This window comes from Stegastes partitus, unplaced genomic scaffold (assembly GCF_000690725.1).
Source record: "Stegastes partitus isolate 25-593 unplaced genomic scaffold, Stegastes_partitus-1.0.2 Scaffold1252, whole genome shotgun sequence".
Taxonomy (NCBI): domain Eukaryota; kingdom Metazoa; phylum Chordata; class Actinopteri; family Pomacentridae; genus Stegastes; species Stegastes partitus.
Window position 1 is genome coordinate 64494 of NW_007578983.1, and position 21110 is coordinate 85603.

The 21110-nt window shown below is 39.7% G+C and overlaps 1 protein-coding gene across 3 annotated transcripts in view; it reads right to left on the reverse strand.

Annotated features, from left to right (window-relative positions):
* ddr2a (discoidin domain receptor tyrosine kinase 2a) overlaps positions 1-21110 on the reverse strand; it is a 40038-nt gene that overhangs the window by 7619 nt on the left and 11309 nt on the right. For all 3 annotated transcript variants that reach the window (XM_008297831.1, XM_008297832.1, XM_008297830.1), the window contains exons 2-8: positions 16500-16613; positions 6729-6831; positions 6079-6310; positions 5690-5837; positions 3984-4086; positions 1657-1840; positions 1325-1565 (exon numbers count right to left, since the gene is read on the reverse strand). In XM_008297831.1, the coding sequence (XP_008296053.1) occupies positions 1325-1565; positions 1657-1840; positions 3984-4086; positions 5690-5837; positions 6079-6310; positions 6729-6831; positions 16500-16581 (1093 nt within the window). In that variant the 5' untranslated portion in view covers positions 16582-16613. The remainder of the gene's footprint in view (positions 1-1324; positions 1566-1656; positions 1841-3983; positions 4087-5689; positions 5838-6078; positions 6311-6728; positions 6832-16499; positions 16614-21110) is intronic.

A 21110-nucleotide genomic window follows, 5' to 3' on the forward strand; every position in this document is an offset into this window, starting at 1 on the left:
AACAGCTGTAGGCACTTGAAAAAATACAGCTAGTGCATACTAAGGTTTTAAAATTTCTGTAAAATCAGAATCAGAAATACATTATTGATCTTCGAGGAAAAATTGCTTGTGTTACAGTTGCTTCCATTCAAAGTCTTAGGAATATAAGTAGCACAACAAAAAGATAAACACTAGAAAATGATGTCCCAAAAAAGTGAACACAAATAGAAAAGTATACGCATAAAATGTAAAAATGTTCATGTCATGCCCTCCACCTCTGGCTCCCTCTAGTGGCAGGATTTCACCCTCCTCCTTTCTCCAGATGGTGTCTGCATGCAGGTGGAGGGCAGGTGGAGGGCAGGTGGAGGGCAGGTGCAGCTCATCTGCAATCACAGATCATTTCCAGCTGCAGCGGGGAGTGGTCTTCTCATTCTTCAATCCTGCTCTTCATATAAAAAGCACCAGCAGCCCACAACTCGATGCCAGTCTGTAAACTACCTCCAGTTAGTGAGCCCTGGCCAGTTTGTTGGTTTGATTCTTTGATCTCTGGTTCTGTCTTGTAACCCTGTTTCTCCTTATGTCCTAGTTCTGACCCTCTCCACTGCCTGAAGACCCCACCAGCTGTTTCTCATCGGATTCCATCTTTCCAATCATCTCATCTGGATTTTCTACCTTCATCTCCTGCCACAGAAATGTCAACCTGGACCGGCTTCATTCTGGAACAAGCCACACTGCCACACCACAGATCCCTGGAGTCCTTTCCCAGATTTCCCCCCCAGTCTGTCAGTAAGCTCTTGATCTCTTGCTTAGTTTCTTCAGCAAGCCCTTAGTTGTTTAAGACCTGATTTGTAGTTTTGTGTAGCCTGATTAGTTTATTGACGGTTTCTTGCCTTTAGTTTTTATGGTTTCTGAACCCTGTAACACATTTTCTGTGAATAAATCCTCTTGTGTGCACACTCTTGTCTGTTGATTCTTTGTCTGTGTCTGAGTCTCTGAACCTGATTAGTGACAGTTCATTGTACACAAAAAATAACAATAAATGAAATGTAACTTATATTATCTTCATGATTTATGATGATAAATTTGTCATACTGCAAAAAGATTTGCGTTTTCTTTACTTCTAGTCATGGTTGTGCTGCTTCCTTAGAGGTGCAGGACTTTGTTGCAAAATTTGTATTATATTTATACTGAAAAATGAGCTCACAGTAAGAAAAAAATGTGAGGAGCAAAAAAATAAAATTCACCAGAAACTGGAGTTTAAAATGTCAAAGTGTGAACCTTCAAACATAAAAATGTCAGACTAGAAAGGGACTGTCCCACTGTGATCATAGGAAGTTCTTCATACCCGACTGGAAGGTGATTTCGCTGAACAGCATCCAGGCGTCAGCGAAGTAGAACTGGCACTTGATTGCGCTGGCCATGTGATTGGCCAGGTTGACGGTGACGAAGCGGGCGCTCGGGTTCTTCTCGTCCACCACCGGGCTGAAGGTGAGCGGCGTCGCCTCCCAGTCCGACTCCGAGTGGAAGTAACAAACCACCTGGCGGAAGGCCTTGACATGCCGAGAGAACATGTTGTTGCAGTGGACCTGCGTGAAGGAAAAAAAAAAAAAGAGACTTTTAGTATCAACAGCATGCAACACTGAACGCTAGCTGGGAATCATTCATGAGGAACCTCACCTTCATGGTGGTGAAGTTGCGTGTGCGGTCAAACTCAAACATTATTTCAACATATCCACTGGGGAAGCTTTCGTTGTTCCAGCCCACGTAGTCGTAGCCAGGCCAGACATTGTAGACATGACTGAAAGTAAAATCGTCCAGACCACAGACTCCATCCGTCAGCTGGCCCAAACCTTCTGTCATACTGAGAAACAGGAAGGTGGCTTTAAGAGGCAGAAGAGAACATCCAAGCCAGAGTCCAAAAACACAAAGTTCTGCAAAGTTCAACTAATGTCATCATCGGGAAGTTTTCCTTTAGTTCCAAGAATGTCATTGTTAAAAGTAGGATAACTGAATGATCCTGAGTTACCTCCTACCTATTCATAAAAATGTGTGGTGGAAACATTGTTAGAACATTGTGCCCTAATGTTCTCAGAACATTAGAACAGTGCAACATGTTCATGTGCAATAAGAATGTTGCACTGATAACGTTCTTAATTTATCAAGTGACATTGCAGAACTTTGTGGGAACATTTTGAGTCTATAATGTGTTCCCTCGACAACATCCCCCAAACATCCTCAGAACATTGCAGATGGAATGTGCCACTTTTATTAATATGTCACAGTACAGGAATGTTTTGTAAAAAATGTTTTGTTATCTGAGGTCTCAATAACATCTTGAATTTTTTTTTCTTTTCTTTCTTTTTTCTATTTTTTTAAATGTTGGATTGAGAGCATCCTTCCAGTATAATACATAAGAAAGTTCTACAATATATTCCCCCAACACAAAGGCCAACATGTTCCTCCTTAAATATATCACATCACAGGAATGTTATAAAAAGTTCTGTATAAAAATATTCTGTCATCTGAGGCCTCGTTAACATCTGGAAAACCTTTTTTGAATGTTGGTTTGAGAATGTTTTTCCTTTGGAACATTGTCAGAATGTTTTCTTAAAGAATGTTCTATATTGTGTTTCCTCAGCAACATTTGGAAAACATCCTCAGAACCTTACATTCAGAATGTTTCACTTTTGTTAATACATTCTAGTACAGAAAGGTCTTATAAAGAATGTTCTGTCGTCTTAGGTCTCAAAAACATATGGAAAACATTTTTTGAATGTTGGTTTAAGAATGTTTCCCCATTGTCATCATGGAACATTGTGAGAATGTTTTTGTTTTTGTTTTTTTTTAAAGTGCTATAATGTGTTCCTAACAACATCCCCAAAACGTCCTCAGAACACTGCAGGCAGAATGTGTCACCATTGTGAATATATTACATTACAGGAACGTTTTCTAAAAGTCATCTGAGGCCTCAGTAACACCTGGTAAACATTTTTTTTAATGTTAGTTTGAGAACATTTTTCCTTTGTTGTCATGGAACATTGTAAGGAGGCTTCCCAGGAGAATGTTCTAAAACATGTTCCCTCAAGAAAATCCCCCAAACGTCATCTGAACTTTGACAGGAACGTTTTCTAAATAATCATCTGATGCTTAGATAACATCTGGAAGACATTTTTTTTAGATGTTGTTTTGAGAATGTCCTCCCTTTGTCATTATGGATCAGTGTGAGAATGTTTTATTGAAGAACGTTCTACAACGTGTTCCCTCAACAACATTCCAAAAACATAGCTGGAGGCAGAATGTTCCACCTTTATTATTATATCACATTACTCAATAACATCTGGAAAATCTTTTTAAATGTTGGTTTGAGGACGTCCTCATTGATCATAATCTGTGTTTCTAAAAACATCCTCTGAATGTTGACATTAAAACTTTATATTAACTTTAAAGGAACATTACTGCAAATGAGACGTTCTTGAACATTTGACTAAAACATTTAAAAATGTACTAAAACTTGTCAGTAATGTTATCTAATGTTGTGGAAACGTTCCCTGCTTGCTCTGAAGCAGCACATTTTGACCTCAAAGCCTCAGAACGTCTGTCTTTCAACACTAGGTGGCAGCATCATCAAAACCAACCCCCGTCCTCGGCTTTTGGCTGTGCTGTTGTAATCTGGGCCATTTTCTTTTCCCTCTGCACTGTTTCCTTGACACAGAAATGAGGTTTTGTGTCATGGAGGACATTATTCACGGTGCCATAACCCAAACAACACTGTCAACAAAAGACCCTGATTGGTTCATTCCGGTTTTGAAACTTAGTAAGGACGGTTGACTCAGTCATTCCCATGAGGTATTGCCTAACAGTAAACCACCATGAGCCACTCACCACCGTCTGTCTCTTTGCTTTCTCCATGGTGACCAGGAAACAACACGGAGGGAGCGCTGAGGAGGGGATGCAAGCAGTGCAGAGGTGTGTGAGGAAGGAAAGAGGTGAGGAAGAAAGCTCACCTGTGGATGATGGCTCCATCGTAGACGGAGTCGTTGAGATGAGCGGAGTATGCAGGGAGGCTCATCTGCTCTCCCGCTGGAGCGTTGTACGAAACCAGACCATCTGCAAAGCACAGACAATTATTCATTTTTTAAAATCAGTGTGTCTGCTCCAACCCCCGGGGACCGCCCACATTCATGAAACCATTGTTTAAAACCACAGAGTTTGTTTGAAATTGTAGTTGGGAATTTGAGGTCACCATAGTTACCAATATGCCAAGATGCACAAGGCATGGGCGGAATTTTCCATTTTGTGAAATACAGAAAAAGTAATTGTCTAACCTAATAAAGCACGAGAGCAAGCAGACGGAGGTTGTATGGGAGATGCTGAGGAGCAGAATGTGGGAAAAAATGGTTTATTGGAGGGCCTCAGACTGACAATCTGTTTACTGCCCGCAAATGTCAGCAGTCAAACAATGTGGAGCCAGTGTTGAGAAATTAAAGAATTAAAGGAAGCAAATAGAGCTGGACTAAACTAATGAAAATAAAATGCACTTAAAACTACAAACCTCCACTGGAGCGAAAGTGACCTTTACTACTTTCTGCTTTTCTCTCTGTGAACTCTCTGTTTCTTCTTCTCTCTACTTTGACTAGATTTCAGTTGAACCAGGTCAAAACGTTGTTTCATACACATGATTTAAATGATCTAAACAACTCTGCTCACATGACCGAACAAACTTTGTAACCAAAACAGATTTTCCAGAGATACATTTTCTTCCAGTTCTGGTTTAAGCTTCTCTGACTGGAACTAAATTTGTGTCCTCTTTGATTGATTATAAACTTTATCTTTAAATCTTTAACTTTTTTATATTCCTTAAATGAAGTTTCCTTTTTTTTTTAGACATTGCAATGCACTGTGTAAAGCCATTTGAATATAAATACATACCTATAGCACCACCTTAACATGTGACATATTAACCAGGCAGTTTTTTGTTGATGCATGAGGTGCATGTGTGCACAAAAAGCCTAAGTTCACCAAAAAAATGCATCTTGACAACTGTGCTGCTGCTTTAAATTCGATTTGAAGAAAGGCCTGGTGAAATTAGAGTTACAAGAGACTGAGACAAAGGAAAATAACTGAAACTTTATGACAGTTGGCTCCCAGTAAATGAAAAACAAAGTTACAAAATGCTTTTATTTGAGAGGAGTAACAGGAATATGGAGCAATTTGAAATGTTTTTGTTCTATGGCTATTATATACAGCAGTGTTGTTTAAACAGGGCTGCAACTTGTAGTTATTTTCATTGTTGGTTCATCTGCCAAAACTTTTCTCAATGAATCAGTTGTTTATTTGGCCTATGAAATGTCAGAAAACAGTGAAAAATGTCAGTTAAAGTCAAAAGAAACTCTTCAAATGTCTTGTTTGAAGATAGTCAGTTTACTTTCATAATGGAGGAACAAAAAGTAGGAAATATTCAAATTTAAGAAGCTGGAATAGAAATTTAAAAAAATTTGTTTCGTAGCTGACAACTAGTCAATTAATTGCTGCAGCTCTATTAAACATTAACTATTGATAGTGAGGAAAAGGTGAAGGGGATTTGGCAGATCCTTTCTATCTACTTGGGCTCAAAGGTGAAGTTTGGTGCTACAGCTGAGCCTGCTCGTCACTTATTACATGTTCTCCCTTTCGTCTGTGCAGATCCTTCTACAATTTGCTCGGAGCTCACCGAGCCACTCGCAGCCGTAGAGCTCCACCCTCATGCAGACGTTCATGGAGTGATCCGAGACTGGCATGAAGCGGACGAAGCGAGCGATGATGGGCGGCTCCAGGTCCTTGAGTACGATGTCGTAGGCGTTCCTGTTTCCCTCGATTACCTGCAATGCAAAACAACACCTCAGGAAGACGCAAACTACTGATAGAGAACGACTGAGTGTGCAGTCTGGATGATAACAACGTCCAGGAGAAGCTCAGAATTAATGAATCAGTTCATTGTATTATCTATTATCTCTTCAAATACACTCACATCAGGTGGAAGCAATGACTGGCCATAAAAATATGCTTGGTTTAAAGGTCTAAATAGATTGTGTCATGATACCAGAGAAGGAAAAACCTCACCTGCTTGCCCTGCCTGTTCCTCCACGAGATCCAGCGGCGGCCGTCTCGACTGTACTTAATCTTGTACATCTGGGCGAACTCGTTGCCAATGCCTCCAGCGTGGCGACCCTGGGTGCCCACGAGGGTGATAAAGTGGAGCGAGCGCAGGTCAATCTGGAGGAACTCCTTCAGGCTGTCTGGCTCGACTGTTATCTCCGGACACCAGGCGCCGTCCCCCTCCTCAAAGTCCAACCTGGGGAGAAGAAATGGGACGGAGTTCATATGAGAATTACAGCAGGAAAGGGGAAAAGTAGGACATGGTGGAGAGGAAAACGGCTTTCAGTTCTAACAGCCAGTTATAAAAACACCTCGCTGAAAGGCTGCGTCGTAAATTCATCCTGAAGTGTTAATTTTGGGCAAGGGGCAGAGAGGGGGGACTAAAAAATACGACCAGGATGGATGGAGGAAAAGTATATTACATCATTATCCTGATACTTAGTGAAGGCCACCCACAGCACACACTCACACACGCCCCCTTAATCATGTGGCTGCAAGTCCAACTGATACCCCAGTTTGTGGTTTTTACTGCAAATAAACAGGCGCAGGCACCTTGCAGGATAAACCAGCCACACACAGGCTCATTATCGGGGTAAACACACTTTGAAACCTACCTGCCGTATCTGGCAGCGGTGGATTCGGACCACTGGCTGGAGGCCGAGATGTCCTCGTCCTGGATCTGACCTCCTGACATCCCCAGAGGATACCGACACACACCTGAGACACGACAGCATCCGTTAGAACAAACAGCTGGAGTCACGGATAAATAAGCAGAGGAGCAGGATATGGAAAGTGTCAGTCAAAAACCACAAGATGAGCATCTATCTGGATGTTTGTTTGGCCATAAACACAAACAAGAGCGGCCGTGATTACCGAGTGCTGTTGTTGATGAGAAGCTCTTTTGTTTACCGGCGCTTTTTTTAAAAGCAGTAATTCTCCTTTAACTTACTGTAAGTCCACTCTTGATTATGCAGTTTTTGGAAAGGCGGGAATTACACAGTGGCCTTTTGGGTTATGACACAATCAGGAAAATATGATGTTTCTGTTGGTTGCCTTTTTTTTTTCTTTTTAACGAGGCAAACTGAAAAAAAAAGGTTTCTCATGACGGAAAGATGGCAGCGACTGAACATGAGAGGGAAAGGTTGGCACTGGTGGAAAGTAACTAAGTACATGTACTCAAGTAGAATAGTCAAAACGGTCTGGAAGGCACATTAATAGAGGATTTTATGCAGCTGCATGATTCTACTACACTGAATTTCACATGAAAATATTATTCTTGACAACATCAGTTGCAACACGTTTTGGAAAATGTGATTGAAACGCCTCCACTGAGCATATTAAATATCTAAAAATATCCATAAGCTATAAATATGACAGGGACCTTTTTGCCCTCTAAGTATTCCTGCATTTACCAAACTCCATTATTTTATTAATGTAGTAATATTTTGAAACTATATCACAGGCTACACTGTAAAAAAATAAAATTTAATTAAAATAATTTACTGTAATTCTTTTTGAACAATTCACTGTTGTTTTTTGTTAAATTACAGACAATAACTAGCAATAATAAATAAATAAAGTAATAAATGTCAGCTTGTTTTATTACAACGTTTGACCATAAAATTACACATTTTTTACTGTCATGTGAATCAGCAAAAAGTATTTTTATGTTACAGATATTTGCCGTTATTTGAAAGAAAATATATGTATTAAGGATTGGAAAATGGCAAATATTTATTGAAACTGAGATTTCACAGATTTTCCCTGTTTTGTTAAGTTATAGATAATATCAAGTAAAATCACAGAAAAACTCAAATTCTGTATTCTTACAAACAGAATTTGTTCTTTCACAGCGTGTAATATGAACTAATACAGGTTTGCTATATTTAAATCAGCTAAAATCATTTTCACATTTTTCTTTTGCAGTTTTTGAGCATCTAAGTGCTCCATGGTTCATTTTTGTTCACATACTTTCTAGCACCCTCCTTCTCATTTTTTACTTTATTTTATTCATTTATTTATTTTTTACAGTGTAGTGTAGTTGTTCATTTTGCTTTTACTTAAAGGAACACTTTGCCAGTTTGGGAAATATGCTTATTTGCTTTATTTGCTGCGAGTGAGAAAAGGAAAATGTACCACTCACATGTTTCCATTCAGTTTGAAACTCTGGAAACAGCTGGCCTGTCTCGGACCAAAAGATAAATAAATCCTCCTCCCAACGCCTCCAAAGCTCAATAATCAGCACAGTTTATCTGGTTTGTTTAATCTGCACACGAAACAAAGTGTGAAAATGAAAAGTTGTGGTTTTACAGCTCCATTATTTATTTCTTGTCGGACTTCATGCTGTGCCAAGTAACACAAAGATACCAGAGTGGAGTTAATCCTCTTATCTAACTCTTGGCAAAAAACCAAAGACAAATATGTTCCAAAATGTCAAACTATTTTTTTAAACCTGCAACACAGCTTTAACAATGAATTGGCGATCTCATTAGCAACAGATGCTTATTTACACGTTCACCAGTTCAGAGCACCGTTATCCTTCATGTGGAGGCGCGTTTAAGTCACTTAATGTGACAAAGTTCAATATTAACTCTATTTTAGCTCCATTTTTGGTCTCTACCAAGTTCTGAGGAAAATATCTGTCTCTTTAGTTGCTAAATGCTGAATTTTCGGGTTATTTCTTGGCTCAAAATAGACCTTTAGGATGTACACAGCTGTACACTGAGTTACCTTATGTGACTGAAATATATTTTCCTGTTAGTTCTGTTCATTTCATAAGCTAAAATGTCTAGTACGCTTAAAAAAAAAAAGTTTTGAACATTTATTTTGACATGCACCGTTGTTTTACAGATTCTTCCTGTTTTGTTAAATTGCAAATAATACCCAGTAAAACATCACAGAAAAAAATATTTTTTAAATACGTTAATTGTAACAACATTCACAATTGAACATAATGTCTACGTCATAAATTGCATTTTTTATAAATAGTTGTAGATTATTTTACAATGTTTGACTGCAAAATGGCAAAGTTTAGAGCAGTCAGCCAAAAAAAAAAAAAAAAGTATATTAGTTTCACAGTTTCTTACTGTTTTAAATGTTACAGCATCCTACTGCTTTTTCAACATGTTTTTTTTTCTTGCTGCTAGATTTTAACAGATGTTTTAACAAGACTTTATTTTACAGTGCAAATAATGAAACTGGTTAAATTTTTATTCGTTTTTTTACACATCCTTTTTGTGCTGGTAATTTTCCTTTGCTGCTTTCTAATAATAATTTTAGGGCCACAAAAATGACTTTATGCAAGAAAAACTCTGAATATGGTCACTAGCTAGTTGCTAACTGTGTCTGTTTAATGCTGCTGTTCCTGAAATTGCTTATATGAGAGTGAAGCCAATGCACAAACAACTACACAAAAAGCTAAAAAAAATTGCCATAAAGCTCTGTAAAATCAAAATTAATATTATTTACAGTGATTTTAAGTAAAAACTCAAATCTTCTTGCTCCACTGCTGGTTGAAAGCATGTGTTCGTATTGAAATGTTCACGTGAGGATACATCTGCTTTACCTAATTAAAAAAAAAAAGCAGCACTTCTATTGAACAAGAGCGCCTCATTTTAGGCAGGAATCCTCTCGTAGTCTTTCCCCTCTGCTGGTGTTTACCTGGGTTATCACTCCCTGAAGCATGCGGCTCCCCTAACCCCTCTCAGACCAACCACAGCGCTGGTCGGCGTTGAAAATCCGAAACCTTACTCAAACATTCACCAGATGCTTCCGAGACATTTCTAAGACAGAACTACTTAACTCCCTGTTTCTGTCAAGGATCCTGGAGAGCATGATGGATAGCGCGAGATGTGGAGGCGTGGGTACGTACGCACAACTGCACACTCTCAAACTGTGGTTGCTCTATTGAAATAATAAGCTGGATCCATTCAGCGTTGCTGCCAGTGCAAACAGTGCTGGTATCGAGCACATGTGCACGAGTTAGTCGCTGTGTGTGTGGATGGTAAAAGTGGTCAATAGAAGCAATATGTTCCCTCCTTCCTCCCTTTTTTTTCGGTCCCGTCCTCCTGTGTGGTCTCTAACCTTCCTCCTCGGTAGCTCCAACAGATTAAAGTTAACAGCAAAATCTTCTTCTCATTAAGACTCGGTGGGCGAGCGGCACAGCCAGCCTGGCATTAGCTTTTACGAGACTCCGGATGAATCTACTGATTTGTGGGTGTTTCAGAGGCACTTCTCAGGAGAACACTGATAATTCCACCTAATAGGTTGTGACCGCTCTGCAACCTCATTTGTGCACAAAAAAAAAAAACCTTTGGAAAACTTGGATTTTTTATGCAAGTTGCAGCTTTTTCATTCGGAGCTGGAGGTGGAAGTTAAAGGTTCTCGCGGCCTCTTGTCTCACAGAAAAACCTTTGAGAAGACGCCAGCAACAGCAGAGCTCGAGGTTCAAGGCCTCCTCTGTCCCTCTTTCCTCCTTTTCTCTCTCTCTCTCTTCCTCTTTTCTTGATCTCCTCCAAATATTTGCTCAAAAGCCAAGATGTGGAAAAACGCCTGAACGGTTGAGAGGCTGATGACCTGATACACTCCAGACTCACACAGAAAAAACGATGCAACCACACACACACACACACACACACACACATGCTCCGTCCTGGCAGTGACAACTTGAAGGAGGCACAAACAAAAACCTCTTCCAGATGTCCACGTTCACCTCCCCTGCCCTCTCATCATCATCAGCCTCCTCCCTCGTCTAACCTTTGTTCCAAGCTGCCCTCGGCCTCCATCGTTTATCCTCCCGACTGTTTACACCCCTCCCCTCCGCTCCACTCCCATTTCTCTCCTCGCACCGGATCGCTTTGGCAAAAATCGGCAGACCACATCAACCAAAGAACCGTCCTACTCATCCCATCCTCTAAACAGATTAGTGGTATCCTGAGCTACATGATTACAAAACCATGTCAGCGATAGGCGCGGCGCTTAAACTGCAGCAACCTGCCTCCAGAGAAGAAATGTACTGATAAATGAACTCAAATGGAGCGAGGATAAGATGACAAAGAAGATCAGTGTTTGAAAATTGAGTAGAATAATCATTATTGACATAAAGTTGCTGTATCGGTCTTTGTGCTGCAGCAGCACAGCAACATGAAGACAGATTATAGCATCACAAAGACACAAAATTGCTGTGACTGTCTTGGTGTTGCTGTGTTGCTGCAACACAAAGACAGATTTCCGCTATCCAAAGACTAACATTGCTGGATCTGTTTTTCTGTTGTACCAACACAGATTTCCGCAACACAAAGACATAATGTTGCTGAAATCTGTTGGTATGTTGCAGCAACACAATGACATATTTCAGCAACCCAAAGACTAATGTTGCTGGATCTGTCTTTCCGTTGCACAAACACAGATTTCTGCAACACAAAGACATAAAGTTGCTGAAATCTGTCTTTCTGTGGTGGCAACATAGCAACACAAAGAGATTTCTGCAATGCAAAGACATGAAGTTGCTGAAATCTGTCTTTATGTTGCAGCAACACAGCAACACAAAGACAGATTTCTGCAACCCAAAGACTAATGTTGCTGGATCTGTCTTTCTGTTGCAGCAACACAGCAACATATAGACAGATTTCAGCAACGCAAAGACATAAAGTTGCTGAAATCTGTCTTTGTGTTGCTGTGTTGCTGCAACACAAAGACAGATTTCAGCTATCCAAAGACTAACGTTGCTGGATCTGTCTTTGTGTTGCGGCAACATAGCAACACAAACACAGATTTCTGCAACGCAAAGACATAAAGTTGCTGAAATCTGTCTTTCTGTTGCAGCAACATCGCAACATAAAGACAGATTTCTGCACTACAAAGACATAAAGTAGCTGAAATCTGTCTTCGTGTTGCTGCTGCAGCTCGGTCCAAGTAGAGATTAAAGGGTTTGAGGTGGTTCCTGAATGCCAGCAAAGCCTCATTCACACGGAAGTGAAGAGTGTAAACAGACATGAAGAAGGAGAAAGAGGTGAGCAAAGTGCGGCACTTCCTTCTTCTTTTTACTTCGACTGTCTCCAAAATGCGATAAAACATTTTTAAAAAGACCAAAATAAAAGTGGAAATGCTATTTATTTTTTATGTGTGATTCACACACAGACCGACGGTTGGAGAGTCACCAGTTTGGGGAAAACACAAAATTGCGCAGGGGTTTAATTGATGAAAATGGGAGTCATTATCAGAGTGTTCAACCACATCCTCCAGAGAGACAGACAGAGTTTCAGTATGTCGTGCCGGATGCGTGACCGCTCTCCAAAATGTTGGTTTTTGCCGTGTTTATTTATCTACCCAACCCACTCAGAGGTGACCCCTGGGGTGAGCTGTGGGGGCAGGACGCTGTGTGCGTTTGGATACAGCTTTACCTCCACCACCAGCACCACCACCACCCATCAGGCTTCATATTCAGCCACACCATCTAAAAATATCCCCCCAGAAAAAGGTGGAAAAATACCAGCCTTGTGTGGTGGAGGAATAAAGAGGAAGGAGAGAGAGAGAGATGAAGGAGTAGTGGACCAAACCTCTCTCTCTCTCTCTCACCTCTTGATTTTTTTACCCCGACTACTGAAAGGCAGGTTTGTTCTGTCGCTGTTCAACCGCCGACTCCGAATACACACCGACTGTGCAGCCACGGAAGTTTATATTCGCATACCTGTCTCTTATATGTCACTTATGTCAGGCCGGTTTGAGTTATATTGCATCGCCTGTAAAAAATTCTGTCAGCTTTATTGCATCTTAAAGCGTGACCTTGTGACTCTTCAAACAGCGACCCCTGTGGCGACAAGCAGGTATTACATGATTACTTCTTTCATCAGTTACTGGGTAGTTTTTTTTTTGCTCCTTTTACGTTTTTACTCACTGTTGGTTCAGTTATTACTGCAACATAAAGTCCTGCACTGCTATTGAAACATAACAACCATGGTTAGAAGTAGAGAAAAGTCACAAATGTCAAAGGAATAGTTATTTATTTTACAAAAATGTGAAAAACCTGAACAGTATTTATCCAAATATCCTCAAGTGATACCAATATTGGGAGAAAAAAAGCTAACGCTATATTGTATTTTACTACATAAATTTCTAATTTGTTCCAATACTTGTCTTCTCTCTGCTCTGCGTAAACACTGCCAGCAGTTCAACCCAGTTTAGCTCCTTGAATTTTTGTCATGGGACCTCAACTGAGTCACTAATGGCATCTTAATTGCAACAAGAAGTGCATTCTTCTTTTTTTTTTTTACAGAGTCTGGTTAAAGCAAACAGTTTACTTTTGGGAAATGTTTAAATGAGACATGTAGAGGGGAAAAACAGTGATTTTGATGAAATATCACAATTTCAAGCTGAGTTTAGTTTTCCAATAGAACAGCAAGAAACAAATGAGTGCTTTGCTGAGTAGTTAGAACCATCAAAAAGTTAAAAATCCTACAATTCTTTCTGTTTTTCAGGAAGTTTCAAGCTGTGATAAATACCATCATTTGTTTTTGTTGTTTCGTTTTGTTTTGTTTTAATTTTTCTTTTTTAGCAATAGCATGTCTTTAAAACCCACCAGCAGATTTTAGGGATCAGAGGGTTAAAGCTGCACTAATCAATATTTTAGAGGAAAAATACAACCTACTGGATCAATGAAATAAGTGCAGTATGGCTCTAAAATGGTATACAGAGGAACAAATTGTTGGAAGATACATTCCCCATGGTGAAACATCTTCCTACAGCTGATGTGTAGAGTCAAGTAAAAAGCTTTGGTGAAGCTATAAGAACAGAAATAGTTAAATATCTATAGTATGAGAAGCCTCAGTTTTCCTTTGGTTGGTTTGTGTACATTTGTCCATTTTTGTTTGGGTTTTTTTTTTTGTCACTTTTTGGTTAGTTTTTTTTGTTTACTTTTCGCCTACTTTGTGTATCTGTGGATATTTCTTTTCTATTTGTGTTTGTTGTGTTTCTGTTTTTGATGCTTTTTGTTGGGTTTTGGCTGTTGATTGGCTGTTTTTAATCATTGGTCAAAAGACTGCCTGTATTCTGATCTGAAAAACAGTCACTTCACAATGTCAGTCAGCTGCTTTTAGCATTTTAGCATCGACTGGCTCTTGGCTTTTGATTTTACGGCCCACAACTTTTGGTTCTGCGAATTTCTCCTTGTGCCTGATAACTGTTAGCTGACACATTATACACACACAGCTAAGACTGATAAACTCTCTACTAAAGACATATTTTATTAACTCCAATTTTCCTTTGTAAGCTCACTTTCAAATGTCACTCTGTTGTAGCAGTGATATGTGAGCTCTCTCCTTCTTCTGCATCCTACCTCATTCATTCAAGATTTACTCTAAACATCCTCACCAGAAAAAGCCCACACAATAATACTACTGCAGGATACTTGGCTGCTCTGCTCGGGGCCTGCGCTCACGTCTCCTCCCTCTGCACAGTGAAATAAAGTTCGCCCACTCACGAGCAAAATGGGAAAGACAGGGATGGTATAACTCCATTGCTTGGGAATTTTAAACAGGGGAAAGTTGGCATCACTCAACATCTCAGCTCTACTAAATTCAGCCATGAATATTTCCAGACTGTGGAAAAACGACCCTCTTTTTCTCAATGCAGCAGAACTAAAGCATTAGACAGAATTATAGGTGGATATATCCTGCTTCCATATATTAGAGCAGGTTGAGATTCGAGCTTTTAGTGACAGTGGAGGTGATTTTTTTTTTAATGATAATTGCTAAGTGGAGAATCCACCTGGCTCAGATTATCCAGATACAGAGTCTTGAATTGCGAACTTGTTGAACTTTGACCACCATCAGATGCACAAACAGTCCTTTCCATGACTTATGAGTGGTCAAATACTGGGAATCGCACACCACACACACACACACACACACACACACTTGCACAGACACACAAAAGCTGTGGAGAAAGACAGAGCCTATTTGAATGGACTTTCCTGCTGTCAGAATGTCTGGTATGCATTAGCCACAGACTCCAGTGGGATAGCTGGATCCACAGCATGCGTGTGCACATGCGGGTATATGCATGCGAGCGGGCGCACAAACGCACACGCACAGACGAAAACAAGGAAAGAAGACAGACAAGAGGGAGAAGCCGGAGGCAAACACAGAAATCCTTGAGCGTAATCGAGAAGATGTCTCACAAAATACACGTGCTGGAAGGAGTTTTTGGAATCCTAAATGGTAGAAGAGCTTACATATGGTTAAATAGGTCAGAAATGCAGCTATTATTAGATGTGTGTAAGGAGACGTATGCTTGAAAGTAACCATTATTATTTTAGTAAAAATCCCTCTGATGCCTGTCTCACCCGCTCTCTAGTTATTTCCTCACTTTTCTTTAAACTCCTTATAAAACTGTCCGTTCTGTTATATTAGGTTTGGCATAAAGAATGAGCGAATGTCAAGTCAGGTTCGATTTTAGTGTAGAAAACAGCTGTAGTTACAAAACCCAGCTTTAAAATGAAAAAAAAAAAAGTTTACTTTGGTTTGTTTGGCTTGAAAAAAAAATAAAAGGAGTGATGTTTGTAGTTTTTCCTTCAGCGTCTGTTGACTGATCTCCATTCAAGAGAGCAGAAGAAAACCCCCAGGCCTGTCATCATGACCTCATGTTTGCTTTATTTTCATGCTTTCTCAAAATAAAATCGGGTTTTACAGTTTTAAAACGCTGCAGAATATAATGTGAAAAGTTGGAGGAGGGGTTGGAGGGAGGATGTGGAAGTGATGGGGCATTTTTTATTTTTTTTTTCCCACTTTTGTGTTTTCTTTTTCTTCTTTTTTTAACGTCCGAAGTCAGTGCGACCTGTAAACTCTGTGTTGAACTCTCCTGACAAAACCCAACATTTATTACCGTTCGGATGTGAGCGTGCGTTATTCTGTCAGCAATAAAGAAAACTCAGACCCACGACACACTGGAATCATAAACACCAGCCAGCTCGGGGTTGTGGGGGGGGTTTGCTGGCGAATGTCTTCTGTATTTCTACAATTTCAACAAAAAGTTCTCTTTGCTTCCTATTGGACTCCGGCTCTGTTGCTACTCTATTTCCTAGTAAAAAAAAATTATTGCTCCCTTTTCATTGACATCACAAAAACCACCCCGTGCAGTGGAGAGAGGCGTGCATGCTGGGATCAAAGAGGCCAAACCAGAGAGAGGGGACCACAAAGCAGCACTTATCCAGAATCTGAATCAGTCTGGACTGCTGGACTGGAGCACCAAACCCCAGGAAAAATCACTACCCAAAACTCACAAAAGTCATTTAATAGTATGCACAAACTCCCGAATATGATCTCACTGCAGCCCGAGTGCTCGAACGCAGGCAGTTTCTCGTGTGGCGGCGGCGGCGGCGGCGCACAAACCTGGGTTGACCTGCGACGTCACGGCTCCTAACAGGTAGAGGAGGATGAGCAGGAGGAAGTGAGTGTCCCACAGGTGCTTCATCCCAAACACATGCAAAGAGACAAACTTCCAACCTGAAAGACAAGAAACAGCAGGTTAATGAAGAAAGCTGCCCGCACAATGACCACGTTTTATTTTCTGTTTGCTCCTCTGTGCTCATGGGAACCGAGCATTTGTTTAGAAATATAAGGGAATAAATGGGAGTTTAATTGGAAGCATGTTTTTATGTCACTCAATAAAAGGCACAATAACCGCCAGCTAAGAATGGAATTTCCATTTATTTCGTGCTTTATCGCTCTATGAGAAAAAGGGCCCCGTTAAATTCTCAATACGCAACCGCCGTGCGAGACAGAATAGAACAGGTTTGTTTTATAATTTTACATAATCCGCACTAATTGTAGGAACAAGTGACGGATGAGAAAAGAAGAAAAAAAAAAAGAAAGAAAGAAAATGACGGGACAAAATGGAGACGTTGAGACACTGAGTCACAGACATGACTTCAGCTGGACGGTGGCGGCGCCAGAAAACGCCGCCTCCAACTGACCGCTCGGCCCAGAGGAACAGCTACTTTGAGCTAGCTTCTGTCTGCAGGTCATTTATGATGTGACTTTTTACATGTAGGCAACAAAAAAAATAACAAAAAAGAAAATGCTTTGAAAGCTTCAAGTACAATTGTGCTTTTGGAAGCTACACGTTTGGACAGTTTTTTGCCAGAATTAGCAAAAGCTTCCATTTAAACAGCTGATTATAATGCAGATGGAGCACTTTGACTGCTACTGAAAGTCTGCTTTAGGTTATTTTTTATTGTTTATGGCAAAACCTGCAACGCAAATCACGAATGGTGGCAATGAGAGCTTCATTTTTTATATATACATGTAGTTCCAATTCAGAATTTTCTGGTCTTTATCTAATGATTTTCGTACCCTCATTCTAGCGCAGGCGGCCGGTTTTGTACTCCAATGTAAACACTAACAGAAATCACCAAAGCAGAGTTATCTTAACCCAAAGACACACGACACAAAACAAAACTACTGGAGCGCTGTGGGAATTTTCAGGCATCAGTGTGTGTGTGTGTGTGTGTGTGTGTGAGTATCAGACATTTCCTGGTCTTCATCACAGGCCAAAAGCAACATTTTCCTGACATTTCCCCATTGAAATAACAGAAGGGTCGGCAGCGTGCAGTGCTGCAGTCTGGTCAGCTGAACCCGCAGTACAGGCCTCCGGTCATTTCCTGCTCAATCTGCCGTCACTGGCTGCACAGTGTCGGACGATAACACATCTATAATATTCTGTGTCTGTCCAAGTGGGAATCTCCAACAGCAGTAACTTCATCTTCCAGCTAAACTTCTGTCCAAATGAACCTCTGACACATCAGAGAAACAAATCCAGATGAGCTAATTTTGAGCTCCTGCCCAAATTTACTTTGTTTTTCAGCAGCAGCCTCAATTTATGATGATACCTGATATTGAAGAAGAATGTCTGCAGCTTTCCACATTCCTTATTGAACTACTGGAATGGAAATATGATTTTTTTTTAGGTTCTCTGAGAGCCAAATGATGAAACGAATCTCGTCCATCCAGCACCAACAGCCCGCCCGCTGAATTTTGTGGCACTAATTACACCCTGACTCGCACCTTTCATTGTGCCTTCACACATAATCCTGTTGCTTTTCTTAAAGCCATTTCCTGCAGCTTCACATTACAGCCGTTTCCCACTGGGACGCCTTTACTGAGCTTAATTCCTCTTGGCTTTTCATTGCTAATGAAACACAAACACCTGATGGCGTGTGTGCATTTGGAAGTCCAAAAAAAAAAAAACGTGTTTACCATGTGCTGGAGAACATTTACGTAAAGACTGCCTGTATTGTACAAGGGAGCAGAGCTGACCTTTGGTTCTACATTTGGAGACTCTCAAAGGGTCGTGTTTGCGTGTTTTAGCCCATTTACTGCAAATAACATACATTTTACACAAACACGCCCCTCCTGACTTCTAATCTACTGATCAAAATGCTTGTTTCAATCATGCCTGAATGCCATATCTCTAAAACTACTGATCAAACTCTTACTTGTACTTTGATAACAACATTAACACAGCATGCTATAATCACAGTTGCACCTGATGGATACCTATAGGTAAAAAAAAAAACAGTGTAGAGAGACAAAAGGTGAAAACCCAGAGCTGTGCACAATAACCAGAGTTTGAGGTGTCTAAAAAGGCTGGCCTCTCCATCTTTTATCATCTTTTACTGGTTCGTTGTGTTAACATGAGAGTCTTGTGAAGGGATGGTTACAGGCTTTTAGAGGAATTCTTCATCAAAATTTTCCTTAAGAATTGGTTTCTGGTTCAGAAATGTATGGCTGGATTACTCCAAATATTACAACTAGCGGTTTTACGGAGTTCGAGCAGTCGTAGGTGAGCTGGCATGCTCAGACTGCAGTGAGTGGGGACGATCAAGGACTTCGTAGATCTGCACATTCTAGAGCAGTATTGTAGAGTTACATTAAGCCATATACAGGCAGGAAGGAACTGTTTTAGTGGAAAAAAACTTGTAAATTTGAAGCTTCTGAATTTAAAGTGTGAGCTGGTCAACAGTAGTTTTGACAGACTACTAATATGTTATTGGAATATTTCAATCCAGAAGACAAACAGGAAGTGCGTAACCGTGAATCTCGAGAAAACAGTAGTGTCATTATTACTTTAAAGGCTCTTATGAAAAATAAATGGATACAAATAACAATCTAGAATTCTCCTTTTTTTACGTTGCGTTCTTCCAAGATTTAAATACATAAAGTCCAAAATTTTACAGAACTTTACCTTTTAAATTTAAATATTTTGAAATAACCACAAAAAATCCCTATGAATTTACATCTAATACATTTTTTAAATATATGTAACTGTGAATGACTGTGAAATTATCGTTTTAGTCTTTTTTGTGTGTAATAAAGATTGTCAAAATGCAATGGCAAATTTTTTTTATAATTTCACAGATAATTTCCTTTTCATATAATATATGAAGCTGTTTCAAGCTTGACACTGTAAATGACTAACTTTTTTTTTTTTTTAAATAGACACAATTAGTGACAATTAACAGAAAACAAAGTATTGATTTTCTAATTGTATGTGTATTCGTTTTGTAAATGAGAGATATCTTCTCTGTTTTCACAACAAAAAGGAATAAATGTGATTTCATCAGAGAGTATCTGCCAAATACAGTCTTTAGGGTTATATATATTTTTTAAAAATACATTTATTTATCCACATATATAATCTATTAATCTAAAACATACAAATTATTACATTGTTGGGAACTTTATTGTATTTTACAGGTCTAAATATCTTTCATTAAACATTAAAAATCCCCAAAATACCAATGACATGACATAAAAAAAATATATATTTAATTACAGAGAATTATTGCACTTGTATGAGTTGGTTGTATCTGTTGTTTTACAGTATTTCTCTGGTGTTCTGCTGCTGGAATGATAATGTTTGGGGGTTTTTTTACCTTTACTTTTTTGGGGTTTTTTTACAATGTACGCCTACAAATTTGAGATCAGATCAAAGATATTGTTGATGCTCTTATGCTGTGAGTATAAGTTCAGCCGTGCAGGATGTTCAACACTTGAAACTCGATAGATTTCCTGTGCATCCTCTGCTTCCAGCTGTGTTCTCAATACCTGATTAGGAGGACAGCTGTTATTCCAGATCTGGCCTTTGCTATAGTAACAACAGATCAGTCGGCAGCGCTGGAGCTGCAGGTTCACAGTTCTGGAAAGTTCTCTCCGCTCTCCCCTTACAGGAACACAGCAGGAAAAACTTATTCATGTCCTATCTCGGTTTCAAAAAGTATCTTTTCCAAGATTTTTTCCTTTGCACTTTCAAAGACATATTTCAAACTTTTCAGGGAGATGCTATTGAAAAACAGAAAAAGGCTTATGAAAGCATTGTAAAATCATCGGATGATTTAAATTATAACTATGTGTAAATTTCAAGTGTCCTATTTATGATCCTGTCATCAAACTTGGGTTAATTAGCTGTCATCATTTGATAACGAATTACACTTTATTCTGACAATGTTGAAAGAAAGATGGGGGGATTGGAGACACAGGACCAGCTGCACAAACCCCTTCAGTGTTGAATTTATTCTCATTGATCCTCAGAGGCAGTGCAGAAAAAAAAAGACAGGAGATGTAGGTCACATCCCCACCTGTACATCATCAGAGCTCAGAGAAATACAGCAGGTTTCACTTCTTTGCGCTTGTTATTCAGCATGCTGGAGTGCATGCGATGGACCAGTGAATGTGTACTGTTGCAAAAGTTTTTGAAATTCTCTAAATGAGGTGAATTAATGGAAATAAAGTCTCCTTCCAGGTACAATATGTCTGAGATTTTACTGCTAATTAAACAATCTTTCAATGCGCCACAGTTTGGTTTGGATAAAAGAGGGACTGAGGTAAAGTCTGCTTCCTGTGTAACCATGACGTCCAGGTGAACTGGGTCCACCTTTGTAGGAGACCTTGATTCACACTGGGCTGACTGACAAAACAACACATGCGATGAAGTGTAAAAAG